This window comes from Quercus robur, chromosome 12, assembly GCF_932294415.1.
Source record: "Quercus robur chromosome 12, dhQueRobu3.1, whole genome shotgun sequence".
Classification (NCBI taxonomy): Eukaryota; Viridiplantae; Streptophyta; class Magnoliopsida; order Fagales; family Fagaceae; genus Quercus; species Quercus robur.
Genome location: NC_065545.1, coordinates 18,976,128 through 18,997,927, shown reverse-complemented (window position 1 = coordinate 18,997,927; position 21,800 = coordinate 18,976,128). Strand labels below are relative to the sequence as shown.

Here is a 21,800-nt window from a genome sequence, read left to right as displayed (position 1 = left end):
GCAGATAGTTTAGGTAGATATGAATAACAGTTACCTTTTTCACTGCTCGCTTTTAGTTTTCTGTTCTTCTCTGTGAAGAGCCTTGTACCTTAGTGGTAACTCTATGGATCATTTGTCAAACCGAAAAACACTATGGAACCAGTTTGCAATTGAATTGACTTCAAATTTAATTTAATTTAATTCAATGTCTTTGCAATGCGATTGTTTTTTTTTTTTTTTTTAAATATTCGCAATTCAATTATTTTTTTCGACTAGATATAAGTTGAATTGGAAGTCTTTAGTTTTTTGTGATTTATTGAGGATTTTATTTTTAATTCTTAATTAAATAGAAACTGGAAAGATGAGTGTTAACAGTACAAGTTGGTTCAAAGCTGCTAGTTTACCAGCAATTGCCTGTCTTTTAGCTACTCCTCTAGTCTTATACTCGTTATATCCTCCTCAAACCAAAGACACACCAGATGCCCCTGCCATGGCTGCAAAGAAATTGGAGCATATGGGTCCTGTTACAAGAAATGAGTGGGTGATGGTCGGTACAATGCTCCTTGCAGTCCCTTTGTGGGTCTTTGGGTATGTAGTATGCCTTACTTTGTGATAGTTATAGAACCATTGAGTAAGCTCACCAACTTCAACAAAAGTCACTAATTTCTGTTGTATTGCTATGAAAACATGGGTTCATAAACGTGGTTTCTTTGATGGTCTATGTTTCCGATTGGTAATTTGGTACTTTTAATGGAATATCAATTGCTTAGCGTAATTGAACTATTTGGTTGTATTTCATTAACTTAAGAACTGCTGGCCTAGCACTCTGCGGTTTAGTATCTGCTTTTGTTGGCATGATTAATCCTTCTTGCAATACCTGATTGAGTGTAACTTATTAACATGTATAGAAGAAAAGTATATACTTGTTGAACTCACAGTTGGATTTTCCATTTAACAATCACTACCGTTGATTCACCAACAAATTGAGGCATGTAATGCAAATTCATATGAGATGGGTGATTATGCATGTAGTGATATTTTGTGATATAAAATTTCTCAGTATCCATGTATAATTTTATATTGCATGGTCCTTTGCTTATTTCATTGTTGGCGTTAATGTTATTAAATATAATGTGCCAAACATCCATCTGTAAGTGGGTCTTGCTTAGTTCCAACTACTTATACAGCACCTTGTCCTTAAACCAATACAGATAAAAATAAACTAAGAAACTTGAAAAGATATAGATCCAATGGCAGCATTTTAGGAGAGCAGCCTCTGTTCATTTTGTGTATCCTCCTTATAGAGCATTTTAAAATGCCATTCTTTCACATACTAGTTGATATCTGATTAATGGATTGTGGCTTTGAAACAGGGACAAGGAGCTTGTCATTTCCTTCAATGGGAGGATACTCAAGAAATTACCACAATTAATGATCTTGTAGATGAAAGCAAACATGGCATATCTGTAGATTCTACTTCAACAAGCCATGAGTTAGTCACTAAAATGGGTGATTTGAGTACTAATAATTGAAAGAGGAAGTTTGATTCACTAGAGATGGAAAATCCTCAACATCTCCCAACTTCTGTGGCTGTACATGAACATTTTGAGAAAGATAAAGAGCCTGTCATAGAGAGGAGTGAACATGATGAGACTTCAGAGAATTTAACATCTACAAAGTATATTGATCCATCACGAGTTGAGGACTCTTCAAATCTCCAAGACCTAGCTGTGCTGGAGGTTGAGTTGACTGTAAGTGAACCTTCTGCTCTTACTGTATCTTTGCATTCTTGTTGGCCTTTTGCCAATGGTGATTGGTACAGTTTTTGTGTCAATCATAAACTCCTCGTGTATGCACTCCATCTGTGTTCAGTGTGAAATGCTCCTGTCTATCATCATTAATTGTCTGATATTTAACTAGTTAACACTTGTGACATGGTATGACCTGATTAGACATGGTGTGACTTGGGTGGGGTAGTGTGAGTTGTGAGGGTGGTTTTGATAGTTGTGGAAAAAAATGCCCACACCTTATATGGAGGAAGTGGGGAATATTTGGCTAAACAAAAACGGGAAGGCTGCTATCCTTAACATGAAAGTGGGAATGATAGTAAATCCCTACACACACACATGTATGTATGTGTATATGTGCAAGTACATAAATAACTATAAAAAATGATGGTTCATATCTGTTTATGTGCGCTTTGAAAATGTGTTGCAATTTTGATTTTCTACAGGCAATACAAGGAATACATGGAGAATCTATTGGAGTATCTAATATATTTTTTGCTTTGGGGATCTTGATGACCAACACTAATGCGATAGTGCTGGCAGATGGTAACTTCTGGGGAAGGACTGAGAGGCATGTAAATTGTTAATTTCAATTACATTGACTTTGCATTTGAGAAATGTCTGCACTGAGAACCACATATCCAGGAGGACTCAAATTCTCTTCAGTACGTGAGAACAGGGAAACAAGATTGTTGAATTGCCATGTCTTATTGTAACATCCAATTCCCGGAGTCTACAAGTTTTACGGATATGTTTCCGTTTTGTTCTGACCTATAAAGTGTATCTGTTGTTTCTTGTCAATTGTAACAGTGTAGAGTTCAATTTAGTTGTAATGGTGCATCTTACTGTTGATGTCTATGTCAATTGATTATGTTTTCTGGAAATACTCCTTTTTTGCAGCTGGCTAGGGAGACTTTATCTTTTTGGGTGAAGGCATTCTCTGAGGATACAGCTAAAAGACTAGAAAATTTTGGGTTCATACAATTCAGACCAGGAGGTATCACATGTTTTTACTTTTATTTATTTATTTATTTATTTATAATTTTGGTTGGGGTGGAGACATTTTTATGCAAGGACGGGCTACATAATTTATACAATTGGATCCTTTATTGAAAATTTCAGGAAATTATTGCTGCTAGAAGTGAACCAATATGTTTCTTTTAATTGTAATCCATACAAACTATTCCACTTTTAGTTAGAATGATGCAATTTCTTGTCTATATCTTTGAATATCTTTGAAAGCTGACAGCATGGGTTGTATTTGCTCATTATGCTTTTGCCTTACCTAAGAACGTCTTGAAAGTCTAACTGTTCTAAAATTGCTCTTGTAGTCCTAATTTATATCTATCCATTAGTTTCAAACTTTGACATTGAATGGAATGGAATGTACAATAAGCACAATTTATTCTAGAAAGGGGTCTAACATCCTTATTTGTTTTTGTATGAATCTCAATGATTAGGCCATCAGGTAATTTATTTTGCAATGTGTGCCACAAGGATTCACATTGTCCCATTGGTAGATTAAATCTCATTTATTTGTTGGAGCTTTTAACATCATCCAAATATTTATTGTTTCAGAATGTGAGGCCCAATGCTGAAAACCTCCCTGAGGATTTGGGTTTGATTGTGACTTATTGTTGGAGAGAGGACCCAAACACTCGACCAAACTTCAAGCAAATTATACAGATGCTCTTGCATTATCTGTCTACTATTTCACCACCAGCGCCCACTATCCCTCCTCGGATATATGCTGAAAAATGTACTGTTTTTCCGCCAGAATCTCCTGGTACAAGTTCCTTAATGGCTGCAAGACATGACTCAGGGGAAACCCCAACATCCAATATAGAAGACAACTCTGTAGGTTTTTTCAGTTGTGATAATATATTTTTTTTTTATCATGAATACCTCCGGTGTACTAGAGTGGCACTAATGTAATACCTGTTTTTTGTTCACTTTGCTAATTATATTCCCATTATACGTATAAAATATTCCTTTCCCATGTATATGAAAACAAGAGCTCCTATCAGCAGTCCTGGTTAATAGGCAGCAATTTTGACTAAATATCTAAAATTTGCAGGCTCAAGCAAGGGAGAAAGCTAAAAAAGAGGGATTTGAAGTAAGCAATCCCAAGACCCAAAATTTGGTGGCTAACACAAAGGCCCTAGCAGAAAATGAAGGGGAAGGACTTGCCAAGGTTACATTTCTTTTAAGGACTTGCCAAGGTTACATTTCTTTTACTTTTGTGCCTTGATTTATCCACCCCCTAGCTTAAATAAGTGTTCCTGCTCAGCACACTGTAATTCATCTTGATTATTACAGCACAGTTGCAGAGTTGGTGGAAGTGGGTCCTGAAAAGTTAAAGGAGGTAAGGAGTTTTTTTTTTTCTTTTTTATAAACCTATAGTTGTAAGACTCCAGAACATATGACCTTACAAAAGTAATTGTGAATCATTTTCCCCCTAGTAAAAGATATAAGGTGTTAGCAAAAATTATAGGTGTTAGTTAGCAAAAAAGATATAAGGTGTTAGTTAGCAAAAATTAAAAGATATCAGCTTTCTTTTTTCTTTTACTGAATGTGATGTTTTACCAAATAGAATTGGTTTTGACTGGAGAATATGTTATGAACCAAATTTGACATCTTTATTCATATAATTGTTAGTCTCTAATATCTTCTCAGTTAAAAAAAAGGAGAGATTTTAAGAGGGATTTCATGATAAACACAGGAATAAATCCAAGAGAATTTTTGAAAAAATAGAAAGGAAAATACTAAAGCTAAATGTGATTGACCTCACTTTAACAACATAATAAATAAGTGTCCGAATTTTTTTTTTTTGCGATTGCTACATATCAGTTTGTAGGATTTAAATAGTAAAAAAAAAAAACACTCACCCTGTTGTCTTGGAAAGATAGTTCAATTTCAGAAAGATCAGGTTGAGCTTCAAGTATTGCTTTCAATGAAGGGATGATATCCTCCTCCATTAACTGAGGCAGTGGCTTGGCCGCAGCTTTTGCTGGAGGTTTGGCCTTTGCTGGAGCTTCTTCTTGAGCTGTCTTCACCTCCTTTGTTTCGGCAGCCACTGGTAATTTCAAGACATTTGTAGTTTTCTTGAATTGATTTAACTTGTACAATTTAACTGTTACAAATTATATAATATTAGATGAGAATGCAACTACTTACCTGTAGAAGTAGACGATTCTTGCACAGCAGACCAAGCAACCATGTTTCTGTGATTAGTAACTAATTTACATACCCTCTGCAAATAAAATAAATAAATAAATAAAAATTCACAAATATGCCTATCCTCCCTCTGGCCATCACAAAATATAATTATTTTTTCAACCATTTAGTTGGAGATCAATGTAAATAGCTTATATTTAATAAAAAAAAAAAAAAAAGGTGTATAACAACGGAAAATCTTGGGAGAGGTCCGTATAATTTTCCAAAATGAGAAAACTAGCTGATGTGGCACAAGACAAGCGGCCTAATAATTGTGTCCACATATTAGAGTTCTACACCATATCAAATTTTAGATGCCAAAATGATGTTCTCCATATCCCAGAGATCCTCTTATCTTTGCCAAGTTTCAGTATTTAATTTTGTTCTCCAACTGGGTTTATCTATAATTTTTGTTTGTATTGTAAAATCAGGAGATTATAAGGAAGGATATTATATTGGAGTGGAAGTAGTTGAAGGTGACCCAGAAGCAGAAAAACCATTTTATGGTCCAGGCTGAGATTCATTGCGGACAGGCTGAGATCTGGAGGCAGATTACTGCTGCTGGAGACACTTGTACTGAAGGTATTTTCTTGCGCATGTACACATTTGCTATGTATCCTACAGTTACTGCCCTGCCCAGCCCAACCCCCCCCCCCCCTCTCACCCACCGTATCTTTATAGTTTATGTTTCTCTTGCTTTGTTCTTGCTAACTTGCTGCTTGCCCTTATCAGTTATCTGTTAATATATATTTTTTTCCTTCCAGTGACAGATTGTATAAGTCAAGTTTTAGGACTTCATATTCTGGGTTGGTTGGGCCGGCTTGCTTTCCCTCCTCCTCGATGTTTATTAGTTTTTCCACCTCGGCCTCTCTCTTGTGGTAAATACAGATTACATTCCATTTGTTTGGTTTTTTTTCCCTCTTTCATCTTTGGTTGTGACTCTGATTCATATTTTTGGCAGGTGTTTTCCCTAATTTTGATTCCATATTTGTTCCTCGAGATAAAGATGTGTCTAATTGTGAAGGCTCTGCTGACCTGCATCATAGCCCTTCAATTGTTGAATTTGATGAGACGTCATCACAAATATCTTGTCGTGACGCTCAGTCTTCGAGTGAATTGTCAATCCCCAAGAGTCCTCCTGCTTTGCTAAAAGGTAGCGTAACAACTTTAAACGTGGATGTGCTTGAGCAGACAGTGTTGCCTCTTCAAAATCAGCTTCTTACCCATCTTGAATCAATGAATCCGCTTCAACACGAGTCCATGACACAGGTGGTGGAATCTACTTTTATCGTTTTGGATCGTCTATTAGTTAATTATACACCTTTTCAAGAGCGTGTGAAGGAGTTCATTGCCTGTGCATCATCATTTGCTGATATAGAGTAGTCCATCAACAACAAACATTCTTTTCAAGAGTTGATGGAGCGGTACCATAGTGAGAAAGTAAGGTATATAAGCAAAGTGGCTACTATAAGCAACAATAGTGTAGCTGTGTAGCATCTATCCATTTTGGCTATATAATTTGATTGTTTTTTATATGTAATTTGTCACTTTGTTCCATCCTTGGTTAAATGGATTGGATTTAGCTAGATCTTATGTATGATCGTATAGCCTCTTCATAATTAGTATGTTGGTTTGCGTAATGCTTTGTATGTGAATTGCATAGCTTGTACAAGGATTTTTCTATGTACAGCTTTTAAATTATGTTGAGATTTACCGAAATGATACTAATTTGATAAATAAAAGTCATCTATTTCACCTTTTATGTTCCATTGATGCTTCTATCAATCACAAATTGTTAGAATTTATTTTTTCCTTATAAAATAACCAATGTTTAAAATGGGGAAAAAAATCAGACAAATGGGAGGTTGTAATTGATATATTTGATAGACAATAATCTGTTCACTAGATAAATGCATAGTCGGGTTTGCATGGATGTTGAGGTGGGAAATTTCCTACGAGTGTCTTTAGAAATAAGTGTTTCCTTGGGTTGTTTATTGTTTCTCTGTTTTTGGTTGGTTTTTGATGAATGAGCATGATTGCACTGATGGTACTGACCAAGCTTCAATTGGAAGTTGTAGCATCAATGCTCAAAGCACGAATAATCAAAGGGATGATAATTCATTGACAATATATATTACTGCTTGAAGGGGAAGGGAAGGATGTGTGTGTGTCTATAGCATTCAGGAAAAATCATAGTTAAGAATTGTGAACATTGGGTTCAATAAAGGCTTTTTATGTTTTTTTTTTGGGAGCAAAAGAACCCTTACAAGTAATATTCTCCCCTAAAAAATAAAATAAATATTTATTTTTATTTTTTTACCTAAATAATGAGGCTATTGCATTTACGTGGAGCTCTCTTGCCATTTCTCTTTTTGGTCTTCTATAATTAACTATAATAGGAGGAAAAAAACAACCTTAAAATTTACAATGAAACATTAGGGGAAGAAACAAAATATTTTCCAGGGATATTGGGAAAGAAAAGGACCACCCACTTGTTGAACACATCTAATTTGGTCTAGTACCACAACCTGTCCTGCTAGCATATGGATCATTTCTTTCATCTTGTTTTTACGTACTTCATTTGTCTATGGCAGCGGCTTTAGTAAGGTAGTAGTTCTACTGAGATAACTTGAATTTTTTTTTATTGCTTTCTACTTGACCTCGATGGCTGTCCCTTCTTCTCCATGTGGCAGTGGTACCGTCCAGCTGAAAAAAGACAATATTAAGCAATAGCCAATAGGTGTTCTTTCACTTTATCACATTGTGAAAGATTCTATTAACAAGGCCAAGACTAGTTCATATATGAAAAAGGGGATGGAGATTCCCAAAACCCAATTCTCCATTTAGCTTGTCCTGTAGTCTGTAACTGTAAGGTTTGAAGTTGAAGTTTGGTACAGTGCTACCTTTAATTCATTGAAAATTAACCGTCCAAGTCACACATCACTCTGACAAAATTTGTTCCTGGCCTGGATATATATGTACTGTTTAAAGTTCATTTCAGTAAGTTAATTCAATCATCACAATTAAACTAGTGAGTAGTAAGCAATATAAACTACAAAATTGTGGGGATTTAAAATTGAAAGACAAAATTAAACAGTCATAATATCACAATCTAGAAACAGGTACATTGGATATAAAATACTTCGAGTACAAGTTCATTCAGTGACAAACAAAATAATAATTGTGTGGATACAACCCAGTAGTAAGTTCAAATACATAATAAAGAGAACCCCAATTGACATCTACAATGCCATTCCAAACTCGAGTATTTGCATGCCTAGCAAAAATTCAAATATTGTTGTTAGATACCAAAACCCAAAACATACGTACTAACCTATGCACCTTGGCTAATTGATACAATCATGGCATTTTATATAAAAGCATCACTTACCTAGTTTGGATTATTACTGCTTGTCGAAGCCCCACGGGAAAGCGGACATCTTCTACGGTTATGCCCATGTTGATGACACAGTCCACAGCTCTGCTTTTGCTGAATCTCCCTCAAGTCAGAATCTGGCCTCCGGCTTCCCGGTTCTCGCCGGACCCCATCCATCTCATTTCGTATCCTAGACGCCACAGGTCGACCTTTGCCCCGCAACAGTTTTGGGTCAGGCACCCACTTTGGACCATCCACATCCCTCCACAATGAATCTGACTTTGGTACCACAAATGCATGTGAGTAGGTGTGAATGGCGTTCACCAAACTATAACATGGGTCAATATATGCAGTCGCATCTTGCCCCAAGTACTGAAGAGCTTTAATTGCATGTGAACAAGGGATCTTTCTCATTTGCCACTTTCCACAACCACATGTTCTGGCCTTTACATTTACTTCATAACTATGGTGTCCCCCTCCAGAGCTATAGATGTTGTATGAAGTAATTACTTGATATATACCATTCAGATTATTAAACGGATTTATTTGGTGTGAAATTGATTTTTGTAGGTTGTGTCCATAGATTTTTAAGGCATATTTAGTCCATACCTTGTCCTTTGAGAGCTCATGAGTAATTTCTTTGTGTCGATCATGGAAATACGCAACAAGTTTGCAATGAGTGAATTCAACCATTGCAGCAATGGGTAGGCCACGGGCACCTTTGAGTACTCCATTGAAGCACTCCGAGACATTGGTTGTCATAGCCCCATAACGGTATCCACCATCATGTAGTTGGGTCCACTTGTCTAGATCCTCGTTCATTAGATATGTGTATGGCATGATGGATGAGTCGAGTTCACTTTCCTGCCGCTCGGTTCTCCGTTTCTTCCTAAGGGCCTCGATCTCAGCTTCCTTGATAGGTTGCATGTACAACTCAAATTTAGATTCCTGAGTAGCATACCCCACTTTCAAGGCTAATGACTTTAAAGTGACGTCCTGAAAATGCGTGTTGAAGTTGCTAGCAACATGTCGAAGGCAATATCTGTGAACTACTCGTTGTCGTCCATCATCATGTCTAGGCCAGTTTGCAATTGCACTTTGAATACCCTTATGTCGGTCAGAAATTATACAGATGTCCTTATCTGCTATCATATCCCCCAGTGCATTCCTGAGGCGTTCTAAAAACCACCCCCAACTAGACCCTGACTCTTTGTCCACAACGGCAAAGGCAAGAGGCAAAACCTTGTTGTTGGCATCGGTGGCCATTGCAATCAACAACACCCCTCGATATTTACCATACAAATGGGTCCCATCAATACTGATCACTGGCTTACAATGTCTGAATCCTGCAATGCATGGAGCGAAAGCCCAAAATATATAGCGCAATATTGTATCACCGAACTCGTCCCTGGGTATGGTGTGAAACCAGAAACGGGTGCCAGGTTCTTGATCCCAGTATGCAAACAATAACTTTCTCAACCTTTGGTAAGACTCTTCCCAATCCCCAAATATCTTTGCAATACCTCGTTGTTTCGCATCCCATATCTTATAGTAAGAAAGAATATGCCCATAATACTTCCCTTTAATGAAATGTCTGAGGTGATAAATTGTTGCCGTGTGTTTCTCTTTCAACAATGGAACAAATTCTTCTGTTAGAAAATTACAATCCATCATTCTACCATCAAGGGCCGTGGCAAGGGGCATACAATTATGAGGACCCCTATAAGATGTGACCATCCATAGTCCGAGTTCAGGCTTCACAACTGCCCCAACGTACCACATGCATGATTCATCGCTGCATTTCACAGACAGTCTACTTGTGGTCGACCTACTAGTCACAAAGTTTCTGTTATGCTTTGCGGCGTAAATTGTTAATGCATGTCTCACCGCATCTTTATTAGCAAAAATCAACCCTTTCGCAAAATTCATGTCTGCATTCCAAGAACCAAATGATTGCTGAACAACTTCAGGATCAACCATATTTTCCCAAGTATTTTCATAAAATGATGAGGCAGGAGGTTCATAAACGAGGGTCGTATTTGTAACATGCTGAACTCTAGCATTAGCGTCCTCATCATCTTCATCACATTCAGCCATATCATCAACATGAGGAATGTGAGTAATTTCATGGTCATCAAGACCCCTGTCAAAGTCACCATCGTCAATCCTTTCTTCATACTCATCTCTATCCTCACCATCTTCCCCAGAACAGTCTTCGTCTTCATCTTCATCTTCAACTACTGGAACTGTAGAGGATTCACCTCGATGTGTACAAAATTGATCTTCATATCTATTTCCAGGTTCACTCTCAATTGTTACTGGTGTCTCTTGAAAAGGGGGTGTATAGCCTCCCAATGTGGTGCATTGATCATCTAGGACTGCAAACTGTAGAGATGTAGTTGTTTGTACAATTTCGTCCTCTACGCCGACTTCTGCACGAGGCTCCAAAGTGACGTATAACTCAAAATTTGCTGCTTGTTTCCATTTGTCCATCTTACTAAACATGAATTTCACATGTTTGTCCTCTGTTATCGCCATATATCTGTAATTAATGCATTGATTGAGGACTTCATATGGAGAACGGAAAGTAATATGTATGTCATGCAAAGCAGGGTTCACTTGCAACTCTTCCATAATTTTTACTTTCAGCTCATTCAGGGTCTTTAGCTTACGGCGTATCATCATATAGTAGCACTGGATACCCGGACCTTGAAATGAGACTCCATCATAAGGGTTGGCATTGCTAAGGGGTCCACCGTAGTATATATTTATATAGATCATTGTCAACCTATAGATCATCAAGTGCAATTGTGTTAGTGACAAATTTATAACGCTCAATCAACATCAATCACAAAACTTTGCGTATGAAATGCCAACAATACTAACCTCAACCAAATTTGCATATACTCACCTTTAGTAATCTTACAAAAATAGTCATTACCAATTTCATATTCTTTAAAAATTCTAAATCATTCTAGGGGCATGACTTTCAAAACCCATTCAAATAAGTTATGATGAACAAAAATATTATATACCAACCAGTTATCCATTGAAATCTCTGTTACAAATCTTAAACAAATATATCTTGAAATAATTTATGATAAAAAGACTACTATCTTAGGTATCAAACTCATAATCCATTTCATATCCATGAGAAAGACCTAAAAGTACTAAATATTCCTAACAATTGATCACAATATTTAGTACTAAATATTCCCAATAATTAATCACAATATTAATTTTTTTTTTAACTTAGCATATTATCACAATATTTACACTAACAAACAAAACAAATATTCCCATATGTTGTAATAACATAATAATCACAATATTTGGTACTAAATATTCCCAATAATCACAATATTTGTAGTTATTTTCTAAAAAAATCCCTAATGACTCCATTCTTTTTGCCAATATCTAATCCCCTAAAATCCTAAAGGGCTATGGAAATGGACAGCGTTTGCTCTCTTTCTATTTTTAAAGTCTGCTCCTTTTTTCCTAACTTGGAATGTTACAAATGGTAACAACACCAAATATTTGTAAATTTTTCACAAACTATACATGCTCGTGCTGCACCATCCTTACACATTCATTCATGGTCATGGTCATGGTCATGGTCATGACCATTTCATGTTACAATTTTACTGTTGCAACTTCCTTAAAAAAAATAAAAAATAATTGGATTTATAAGATTTTGAGCTTAAAAAAGTTTTATATATTCTCTTAAATGAAAAAATAAAAATAAAAAGGAAAAAATTGCATATCTAGAGTACTCAAATTTTCACATAATAATCACAATATTTGGTACTAAATATTCCCAATAATCACAATATTAACTTTCTTAAAAAAAAACTTAGCAAATAATTTAATCACAATATTCACACTAACAAAAAAAAAAAAAAAAAAAAAAAAATTCCCCAATATGTTGTAATTTAATCAAAATATTTACACTAACAAAAAAAAATTCCCCAATATGTTGTAATTTAATCACAATTATTTACTAAATATTCCCAACAATTAATCATTAAATTACTACTCATTATAGATATTTTTTCTTAAGTAGATTTATGATCTTATATAAATGTCTCATAACATTAATTTAAAAAAAAAAAAATAGCAAATAATCACAATATACTAACAAATAAATTAATCACACTATTTACACTAACAAATAAGAAAAACAAAACATTTCCTAATATGTTCTAAATTTTTCTTTAAAAAAAACCTAGCAAATAATCACAATATACTAACAAATAAATTGATCACAATATTTACACTAACAAATAAGAAAAACAAAACTTTTCCTAATATGTTCTAAATTTTTCTTTAAAAAAAATCTAGCAAAATAATCACAATATTGTAAAATATTACCTGAGAATGTTGTGTGATGAGTGTTCTGTGAGTGAGTTGAATATAGAGACTGAGGGTCCGTTTGGATACAGCTGAAAACTGAAAACTGAAAAACACTGTAACGAAATAATTTTTAAATGTGTGAATAGTATCGTGGGACCCATTTTTAATGAAAAAGTTGCTGAAAAGTGAAATTTGTGGGTCCGTGAACAGTACACGATGTGCTGTGATTGGTCCAAAAAAATTTGAAAAGTCAAAGTTTGCGGCTACTGTTCATTGAACAGTGCATGAACAGTAGCCGCAACACCCAAAACGCTCCAAAACGCGTGAAAAAAAAAAAAAAAAAAAAAAAACAGACAAAACGCAAACGCAGTTTTTTTCAGCCGAATCCAAACGCGCTCTGAGTTGAAGAGCTGAATATAGAGAGTGTTCAAGAGAGAGCTGAATATAGAGACTGAGTTTCTGATATGTATTCACAATACAGAGAGAACTTATTCCCACGGCAAGAGGACAGGTCCAGCTGGGACCCACAGACACGTGGAAGGCTGGGGACTGAAGCTGCTGTGCGGGAACTGTGATGCCCACGTGAAAGCTGCTGTGGGATGGGGGAGTGCTGCTATGGGATGGGAGTGCTGCTGTTTGATGGAACTGATGCTGGCAGTTTATAAAAGGAAATCGAGTCCAAAGGACTCAGTTCCTAAGCCTGGAAAACGAGTTCGTTAAACTCGGTTTCAAAGAGTAGAAACCGAGTTCAATGGACTCGGTTTCCAGGCTTTGAAACCGAGTGCAAGGGACTCGGTTTCCATGCTTTAAAACCGAGTCCTTTGGACTCGGTTTCCAGGCTTAGAAGTCGAGTTCTTTCAACTCAATTTCTCGCAATAATAAAATAAAAAAACCCAGGAAATCGTCCCCTCTGAACTCGAGTTGTTATATTCCAAATTAGTTTCAAACGTTTCCTAACTAATGAAATAGTTTGGGTTTTGTAGTTATTTTCTGAAAAATCCCATAAAATGATGTTTAACATATGTTACTTTTGCCCAATTTCTCTCTGTTCTTGATTCGTAGAATCATTTGAAAACCTTGATAGACACTTTGTGAAGGGCTTCATCATAGATTTCTTAGTATAAATTTGACCTACAAATCGAAACTTTTATCTTCCCCTTTTAGATTTACACCAAGGTTAAATCCCAAATCAATTAGGGTTTTTTTTCCCCTGAAAGGCTTCACATATACATCCTCGATTATACGGAATGCCACAACTAGATCCAATGGAATGGCAATAAAGGAAATCAAGAGATTAAATAGTTTATATATGGAAAAAAAAAATGCAGTTGTGTTTTTTTTTTTTTTTTTTCCCTCATTTTATTTTATTTAATATTCTTCACAAATAGTTTAAGACAATAAATGATTCGTAAAAATGGATATTAAATAGTAATAGAAAATAAAATAAAAATAAAAATTAATTTTTGGTGCCACTCTCATTGGCCCTTGCATGCATGGGTTGCCAGGTGTAACTTTTCCAAATACAAGTCGACAAAATTAAATCAAGAATTCTTCCATGTATGCTCTAATGACGTCATTTTCTGTAGATGTCTTTTTTTTTTTTTTTTTTTTTTGAATAATACTTACTACTCATAGATTTCAATTACTTCAATTAATAAAATTTACTGTTCTCAAATAAGGGACTTGGATTTGTATCTCACTTGTGAGACAGCAAAAAGACTAATTGATACGTTAATCCAACACTAAAAAAACAATAATTTTGGAGCTAACATTATAGGTTTAAATCCTATGTTACTACTTCGATAATGGAGATTATTAGGTTCTATATGAAATAATATTTTGTAATAATGAGTATTCCTAAAGCCTTTTCTTGCATCTTAATTCTTCCTTAAGACTTTTATGGAATGTAATGAAGAGATAAACTCATTAATTATCACTTCTTGCTCCATAATTAATTATAGACAATCATTGACCTCAAGGGGCCTTTTATTTATTTTTTATTTTTTATGAATAAATTGAATTTTTTTTTATACAAGATAAAAATTCTATTCTAACCTAATCTATCTGTATATGTGTGTGAAACTTTCTTCTAGAGACTTAAACCCCGGCCTTTGCCTCCCACACCTCACAAGCACTTATACTTATGGAGTGACCATTGCACCAAGGGTGTGCAGTGGTGTATTTTATTGAAAACTAAAAGTTGAAGCATAACATTTAATGTTCCTATACTCCCATTGAATCACATTATTATAGCATTTCGGTCCAATTTGATCCACTTTGGTCCATTTGGTCTAATTCGGTTCAATTCAATCAATTTCGATACACTTACTTAAAAATATGGAAAGAGAAAGACAAGTTTGTGTAGCTATTCTAAATTTGAATTTGTTTAAAAATACAAATCTCTTGTTTTATTGAAAACACGATACCAATTTAACAAGCATACTCAAAGAGCAAACTCAACTAAGGATAGACACATACTCTCCATAAGGCACACTAGAGTCTATCTTACAAAGAATCATTGAACTTCATATTTCCCACCAATCGAAGAATCACACATCGTTTCTAGTAAGTAGTGACATTTAAAATACTCTCATTAGGGAGGATTCGAATGCCAAATTGCCATAAATCCAAGAAGTTCTTTGAATCCATGGATGATAGACAATATCGACAAATGGCAATCTACTAACACATGACTTCATGCTTTCCCTTTTCAACGAATAACCTTGATTCCACCAAGCAGCAAATCGATTATAGGTGGTCAACCAAGCCATAAAGGCATGCTGAGACATAGCAAACTTCTGTCAAATGAAGTTGACCCACTTAGCCTTCTAAATAGTAAGTTCTAAAGCCTTGCTCTAACAACAGGCAATTTTGTAAAAGAACAGATTGAAGAAGATGGAGCCAAGTCACTTGATTTGTATTGCTTCAGTTTAACCTGCAAAAAGCTCAAATTGGATTAGCGTCATGGTCTATTTTATGGCAACCTGTTACACACCATGTTCAATTGAAATTTTCTCAATTTTGGCAAAATATTGACACTATTTTGGTTTCTATTTTTACACTTTTCCATGTTCTACTAAATCAGTCAGTCTGTTAATTTATTTTCAACACTTAACAGCATTTTTGAAAATCTTATGAAGCTTTTATATGGCATTACATCTTTTCAAGTGTCTTTCTATTCACCTTCTCCAACCCTGAATTTGATATTGTATTTTAAATCTTGGATTCTTAATTATATGAGAGCTTGCAACATTTCTTATATTAGATGTACTTTAAAGACTTAGCCTGCGTTTGTTTCGCCTGAAAAGGATTTCAGGAAATTATTTTACACCAATCTGTGTGTTTGGTACCTATAGAAAATTGGGTCAAACGGAAATTATTTTACCCGTTGACTGTAAAATACAACCCCTCTTCACCCATAAAACCATTTCAGTTTTTAGTCATTTATAAAAGTGGTTTCCCAACTATAAAGGTATACATATGACATAATAAGTTATCAAAATATATAAATATATATACACACACATATTACATAATATAATATGAAAGTTTTGCTCATACTAGAATGGTGCTGTTCTAATCTATTTAATGTAAAATAGATAAGTACAATAAAACAAAAATGAAATAGAAATAGTTGTACTGCATAAATCATAATTAAAACAAAATTAGGACATCTTGTACATTAGCAAGTTTCGCATCCTCCGCATATATATATTTTTTTTATAGAGAATTTCAACCTATAGCGTCCACTTTTGGTAATAGCTATTTATCATCCGACCAAAACACTAATTATTCAACCACTAGTCGCTAACCCGTGCGATGCACGGGAAAACACAAAGAATATCTACAAAATCTATATAACATTATTGTTATATTTGTTAGGTTTAAACACCCTCTTCTTGAATTATCAAATTATTAAAAAAAAAATTAATTCTCTTCTTCACTTTTTACTCAAACTTGTTTTCATAGCTCATATTTAAACAATCGTATTAGGAAATTTCCTATTAATAGTAAAATTTGTGTAAAGACAAATTACAGTTTCATGTAAAGTGTACATACCCATACTCTATACCTCTAAGGAAGGAAACATCACAAACCCTTTACATATGTAGGTTAGATTTAAAACAAACTACATATATTCCAAGTCTGATAAGCTAACTCAATGGTAGAAAAATGTTCTTTATAAAATTAGATTGTAACATATTTTACAAAAGGGGGCAATTTTTTGTAACTCTCTATCTTGCTACTCATATTCTGTAGTATATAACAAAGAAATTTATATATCTAGGTACAATGGGCAATAGCATTGGCTGTTCTTAAGCACAATTCAATATAGACAAATGAGATAGAAAAGAAAAAAAGTAACATAACAAATACAAAAAGTACCACTATTCCAGCCCTCCATAACTCCATAAACAGAATCCTTTCCTAACCCAAAAAGACCACCAACAACTCTCCATAACAGTCAGACCAACCTCTCAAAGAAACCCAAGGAAAGCACGACCAAAAATGTATAAAGCTTCCTCCTTTTTCTTATTGAACCAAGAAACCTAGCAAAGGTAGCTCCTTTTCCCATTCACCCTGCACAACCAATGGGAAGAACATATACAACAAAGCAAGCAGCAAGACATGGGAGCAAAATATAGAAAATAACTCTATCTCTACCTTTCCCAACATCCTTAATTGTAGGTCCTTACTTTCTCTTAGCTTCTGTTTTAACATATATAGTATTAGATTAGATATTGATTTGAAATCACGTGAATAAACTGCTAGTTTTCCATCATTCTTTGGACAATATTCTCCCCCCTCCTTGCAATAGGATTTCCGAAAGAGCAATTAAGGATTTTGATTGAATGATTAAATTTATTAGTTTCTAACAATTTACAATTTTTAGATAAGTGGTAATTTATTTATAGTATCAAGGCAGATGGAATTAAGTATGAAATATCTTAAAATTTAAAGCCACTAAAGTGTTCGAGTTCTACCACAATAAAACCAAAACAAAAAAAGCAAATACTTTACCGGTTACGGGGATACGGCCTATCTCTCTTTGCCTGCGGTTCCGACAAACCTTAACTGAACAATAGACCTAAATAAGATTAAAAAAGAAAAGCAAATATCAGCACAACATTCAATCCTACACTTATTTGATCCCCAGGATTTCATTAAGATTAGTTACAGAAAACTGTTTTTACTTTGAAAAAAATTGTCAATAAGTCTAAACAATAAACCCATCTATTGTGACCAAAGCATCCAAATTAAATTACTAAACCCAGTTTCAAAGCAATAAATTCAACTTGTCACCATTAGAGAGAACTGCGATTCCAAACGAGCTTCAATTAGAAAGAAAAAATAGAATAGGAAATATTTCCAAATTAAAAAATCCAGGCCCAATTGTCCACTGCCCTTTGCTCTTTGCCCTTTGCATCGTGTGTGTGGGTTTTGAGTTTGACTTGTGGTGATAGAGTCCTAAACCAAAACACGATGCAATTCCACAATAGTATACCCACCGATTAGCACTGTTTCTGGCAGGGATAGAATGTAAAAAAAAAAAAATTAAAAGAAAAATTCCAAGGGAAAAAAACAAAAACAATAAAGCCATCTATTTTTTAATAAGGGTGAAAGAAGAACCCTAGACAATTCAGAAGGGGAAATTTCTTTTAAAATATATACAGACGACTTTAAATTCAATTTTGAATTATAAAAAGAACCTCCCTACAGAAAATTTTAAAACGTTGCAATTACCTACATGAATAATTATGTGTTTTTCTAAGCACCGATAAGAAGTTCCAGGGAAAAATCACTAAACCCCTAAAATCACCAAACCAAAAGCCGGATTATTGTAAATCTGGAGGAAAAATCCAAATAAAAGCAATTAACAAAATGTGACCAACGAACCCTAGCCAATGAAATAAAAACAAAATTCTAGAGTATAGAAATAACTAAAAATGGAGATGCTAATTCAAATAGGAAAAGCAACAGCAGAAACTTTGGATTGCAAAAACAGTATTTGAAGAAGGAAAATAATAACGCTATGCCACCTTAGGTATATGCAGAGAAGAAACAAAAAATAACAAAAAGTGCAAGTACTAAAGATGTGAGAGTGAAAATTGAGAGAAGGAAGATATTTTCTTTTGTTACTATGTTTTTTACCAAATGAATACATCATTTCATCTTCGGGATGTGCTGATTGTATAGGGGTGTGGCGTTTAAGGGTTTTTGCTTAACGCATGTCTGTTTTTAAAATAGTTGTTTTCCCTACATAGCAGAATAGCCTTGATTGTAGAAACAACTATTTATGACTTGGCTGATATTGTAAATCTACTCATGCATACACATACCTTGAGCATCAATGTCTAAGTTCAACTTGCAAAGTATAAACAACATTTTTGCTTTAATATTCACATAGCCAACAGTATACCCTGCACACATATTTAAAATTTTTGAAAAAAAAAAAAAGCATAAGACATCAGAAAGAAATATGGTCTAACTTAGGTAAATACAAATTTATAAAGTACACAATTTATGATAAGAAATTTTTTTGAATCATCAAACATTTTTCTTCATGTTTACCCTAGAAGACCATATCAAAAGGTATATTATAATTGAATAATGGTCATTAGAAGGATAGTTAGTAATATCATAGATGTTTCTACAGCAAAAAAGTAATAACCGAAGAAAATGTTCCTTCCATAGCACTTCAAAACCTTTTTGCACGTGTTGACAAACACTTTTACCCTAGGTCTTAAACTTCCATTTGAAGTTTTATCCTGAGAATCAATATAGGCAGCATTAAAGCTTTTAATATAAGAGTAGTGAACACCTAGAACATAACAGTCTATGCAAAGTGATTCATTTTCGTTTTTTAATGGTAAACGTGGCAGAAATTTAGAGAGGTACTTTTCCTACATGTCAAAACTACCTTAATTGTAGGAAAAGGCTTAAAACCAAGAGACACAAACCATGAAGTTGACTTAAACTAATGTAAGAGTATAACTATCGAATTATCAAAAAAGAAAAAATGCAAAAGTGAGTAAGATATTTTGTCAAACACATGTTGTATACCAGCTATGTTTTGCAATTAAAATGACTCACTATAGTAAACTTACAGAATTGGGAATCCATAGGAAGAGCATGATTTGAGATACCTTGAAATTCATTGGCGACTGTTCCATTGACTCCTCGAAAAAGAATGGGGTAGTGGCTCTGTAATGTTCACATCATTATATTATACTAAGAAAACAATGAACTTCTATTTCATGCTGCAGAAAGCCAAATGAAATTATTTTTCAAGATCAACACATATATGCAAACATAAAACCAAAAGATGAAAAGGATGAGTTAAGAACCTCCAAACGTTTTGCCATGTAGTTTGCATTCAAGGTTCCTATCTTTGAGGCTTCAGTGAGTCCCTTAAAACTCATGGCTATGTATGAATATGAAATTGGCAAAATAAGTGCAGAACCCCAAGGAGCAGTAGAGATGGTACCAAGAGGTTGAGCCCTTTTTGGTGCTGGAATACCAACTAATGGTACCTGCAAAGGTGAGAAAAAACATTATAGCAACAGATTGATGAATGTATCTTATAGAATTGCAATCCAAAAGTTGGGAACACATTTTCTAGGATTATCAATGGCAATCTTAAAGTCAAATGCACCAAAATACCGGGGTGAATAATTATTTTTTCATGTTCAATATACTCAACATATTTGACAGTTGTTTAAGGGTTTGCATACACCAAAAGTAAATAATAACAGGGTAGGTAGGTTTTCAATTGAAAGAGAATCAGAATTCTTACCCGGGGTTAGGATTTTGCTCTTCAGAGAAGGTTGGCTTCAGTTGCAGATTCTTTGAATTTGACGGTGGCAAGGAAACTATATATGTACATAAAAAAGTTATACATACAAAACAAAGAAAGATTTGGCAGCATTACACACACAAAACAAAGTTCTAAAAGATAAAGGTTTAGGATTTTGGTTTCAATTAGTCAAAATATAATCCAAGAACCAAGATAACATCAATTACATCCTAACCTCTTCGTTTTCTTGCAGAACACAGAGAGCAAACCGTCAAAAAAAAAAAAAAAAAAACCCTTTTCATATCAAACTTCGCTTCAAGATTAGCCAAGTTTTCTCATCTATGTGAATTGTGGACCCTTGCATTAATCAACCAAATTTCGGTTCACAATTTGCAAATTTTAGGCGAAAATTCATAACACATTGATAGATTTAACAGTAATAAACAATTAGAGTGAAAGATTTACAGAGAAAACAGCAAAGATCGTAACGTACCTCAGCGGAGCAACCACGAACCTCGCGGAGAATAACCTTAGGGAAGCCATTGACGTTTTCGTCATCTTCTCTCTCTCGCTCTTTTCTTTTTTCCTGATTGTGGAATAGTTAAGAGAATGAAACATATTAGGATAGGGACGGCCAGGTTTTGTTTTAGGTTTTGTTGTTGTTTTTTTTTTTAATATATATATATTTTTAAAGATAAGTATCCGGTGTTTTTGAGTGAATAGAGTTTTTAACGGAGTGAAAAGAGTTTTTAATTTTGTTATTTATTTTTTAAATATTGTGTTAATGTGGAAAATTGTGGGATTTTTTAAATATTATGCTGACGTGGAAAATTGTGGGAGCTTCAAAGGCTTCGGTTTTATATATATATATATAGATTATAGATTTTTCCAGTTGAGTTAAATGAACCTACGGCATCTTCCACATTAATAAAGGACTATATAAAAAAAATCGTTAAAATATATATATACTAGTATTATGCCCATGCGATGCACGGCTTAATAAAAAAATTATATATAAATTAAAATATATATTTTTTATACTATAATATAATTTAATAACAAAAAAAATAGTAATTTTTAAAAATTATGGCAAGTTTTAAATTTTTAGAAGCTCTTTCTAGTAAAATTTTAATTTGTTTTTATATATATATGGCACTTAAAAATCTTTCTATTATACTTGCTAACACGTGGAGTAGTAGAAGTGCTAACCATAAATAAATTTCTAGCATATATAACCAAAAATAAATTCCATAAATTACAAAAATAAAGTATCTAGATTGCAATGTAAATG

General features: G+C 34.1%; 4 protein-coding genes across 28 annotated transcripts in view; 2 read left to right on the top strand and 2 right to left on the bottom strand.

Annotated features, from left to right (window-relative positions):
- The window catches only part of LOC126708729 (nodulin homeobox-like), a 95,010-nt gene that overhangs the window by 22,814 nt on the left and 50,396 nt on the right, over positions 1 to 21,800 (bottom strand). The gene's annotated exons all lie outside the window — the stretch shown is intronic.
- On the top strand, positions 266 to 2,405 carry LOC126708736 (uncharacterized). 2 transcript variants are annotated; one of them, XM_050408649.1, is made up of 3 exons: positions 266 to 567; positions 1,353 to 1,730; positions 2,213 to 2,405. In XM_050408649.1, the coding sequence occupies exons 2-3, from the start codon at positions 1,536 to 1,538 to the stop codon at positions 2,351 to 2,353; spliced, it is 336 nt and encodes a 111-aa protein (XP_050264606.1). In that variant the 5' UTR covers positions 266 to 567; positions 1,353 to 1,535; the 3' UTR covers positions 2,354 to 2,405. The 2 variants fall into 2 exon arrangements, with proteins under 2 accessions (XP_050264606.1, XP_050264605.1); XM_050408648.1 differs by lacking the exon at positions 266 to 567 and having other exon boundaries at positions 1,060 to 1,730.
- LOC126708735 (uncharacterized) lies at positions 4,106 to 6,724 on the top strand. Its single transcript, XM_050408647.1, has 5 exons — positions 4,106 to 4,131; positions 4,672 to 4,845; positions 5,414 to 5,564; positions 5,747 to 5,860; positions 5,944 to 6,724. The coding sequence occupies exons 3-5, from the start codon at positions 5,486 to 5,488 to the stop codon at positions 6,363 to 6,365; spliced, it is 615 nt and encodes a 204-aa protein (XP_050264604.1). The 5' UTR covers positions 4,106 to 4,131; positions 4,672 to 4,845; positions 5,414 to 5,485; the 3' UTR covers positions 6,366 to 6,724.
- Positions 15,056 to 21,167, bottom strand: LOC126708737 (glycine dehydrogenase (decarboxylating) 2, mitochondrial-like). 10 transcript variants are annotated; one of them, XR_007649254.1, is made up of 8 exons: positions 21,003 to 21,167; positions 20,510 to 20,585; positions 20,061 to 20,246; positions 19,860 to 19,917; positions 19,053 to 19,133; positions 17,734 to 17,800; positions 17,377 to 17,421; positions 16,875 to 17,292 (listed from the first exon to the last, which is right to left on the bottom strand). XR_007649254.1 is itself a non-coding variant. In XM_050408650.1 (6 exons), the coding sequence occupies exons 3-6, from the start codon at positions 20,133 to 20,135 to the stop codon at positions 17,784 to 17,786; spliced, it is 270 nt and encodes an 89-aa protein (XP_050264607.1). In that variant the 5' UTR covers positions 20,136 to 20,246; positions 20,510 to 20,585; positions 21,003 to 21,167; the 3' UTR covers positions 16,875 to 17,783. The 10 variants fall into 10 exon arrangements, 4 of the variants coding, with proteins under 4 accessions (XP_050264607.1, XP_050264610.1, XP_050264609.1 ...); XR_007649250.1 differs by lacking the exons at positions 16,875 to 17,292; positions 17,377 to 17,421 and adding an exon at positions 15,056 to 15,646; XR_007649251.1 differs by having other exon boundaries at positions 17,377 to 17,800.

Excerpts from the sequence above, each read along its gene's own strand:
- LOC126708736 (XM_050408649.1), top strand. The coding sequence starts at position 1,536 with ATGGAAAATCCTCAACATCTCCCAACTTCTGTGGCTGTACATGAACAT. Across the intron at positions 1,731-2,212 it reads TGCTGGAGGTTGAGTTGACT|GCAATACAAGGAATACATGG; the intron begins GTAAGTGAACCT and ends GATTTTCTACAG.
- LOC126708735 (XM_050408647.1), top strand. The coding sequence starts at position 5,486 with ATGGTCCAGGCTGAGATTCATTGCGGACAGGCTGAGATCTGGAGGCAG. Across the intron at positions 5,565-5,746 it reads TGGAGACACTTGTACTGAAG|TGACAGATTGTATAAGTCAA; the intron begins GTATTTTCTTGC and ends TTTTCCTTCCAG. Across the intron at positions 5,861-5,943 it reads ACCTCGGCCTCTCTCTTGTG|GTGTTTTCCCTAATTTTGAT; the intron begins GTAAATACAGAT and ends TATTTTTGGCAG.
- LOC126708737 (XM_050408651.1), bottom strand. The coding sequence starts at position 20,135 with ATGAGTTTTAAGGGACTCACTGAAGCCTCAAAGATAGGAACCTTGAAT. Across the intron at positions 19,918-20,060 it reads ACATGGCAAAACGTTTGGAG|AGCCACTACCCCATTCTTTT; the intron begins GTTCTTAACTCA and ends TGAACATTACAG. Across the intron at positions 19,134-19,820 it reads TCCTATGGATTCCCAATTCT|GGTATACTGTTGGCTATGTG; the intron begins GTAAGTTTACTA and ends ATATGTGTGCAG.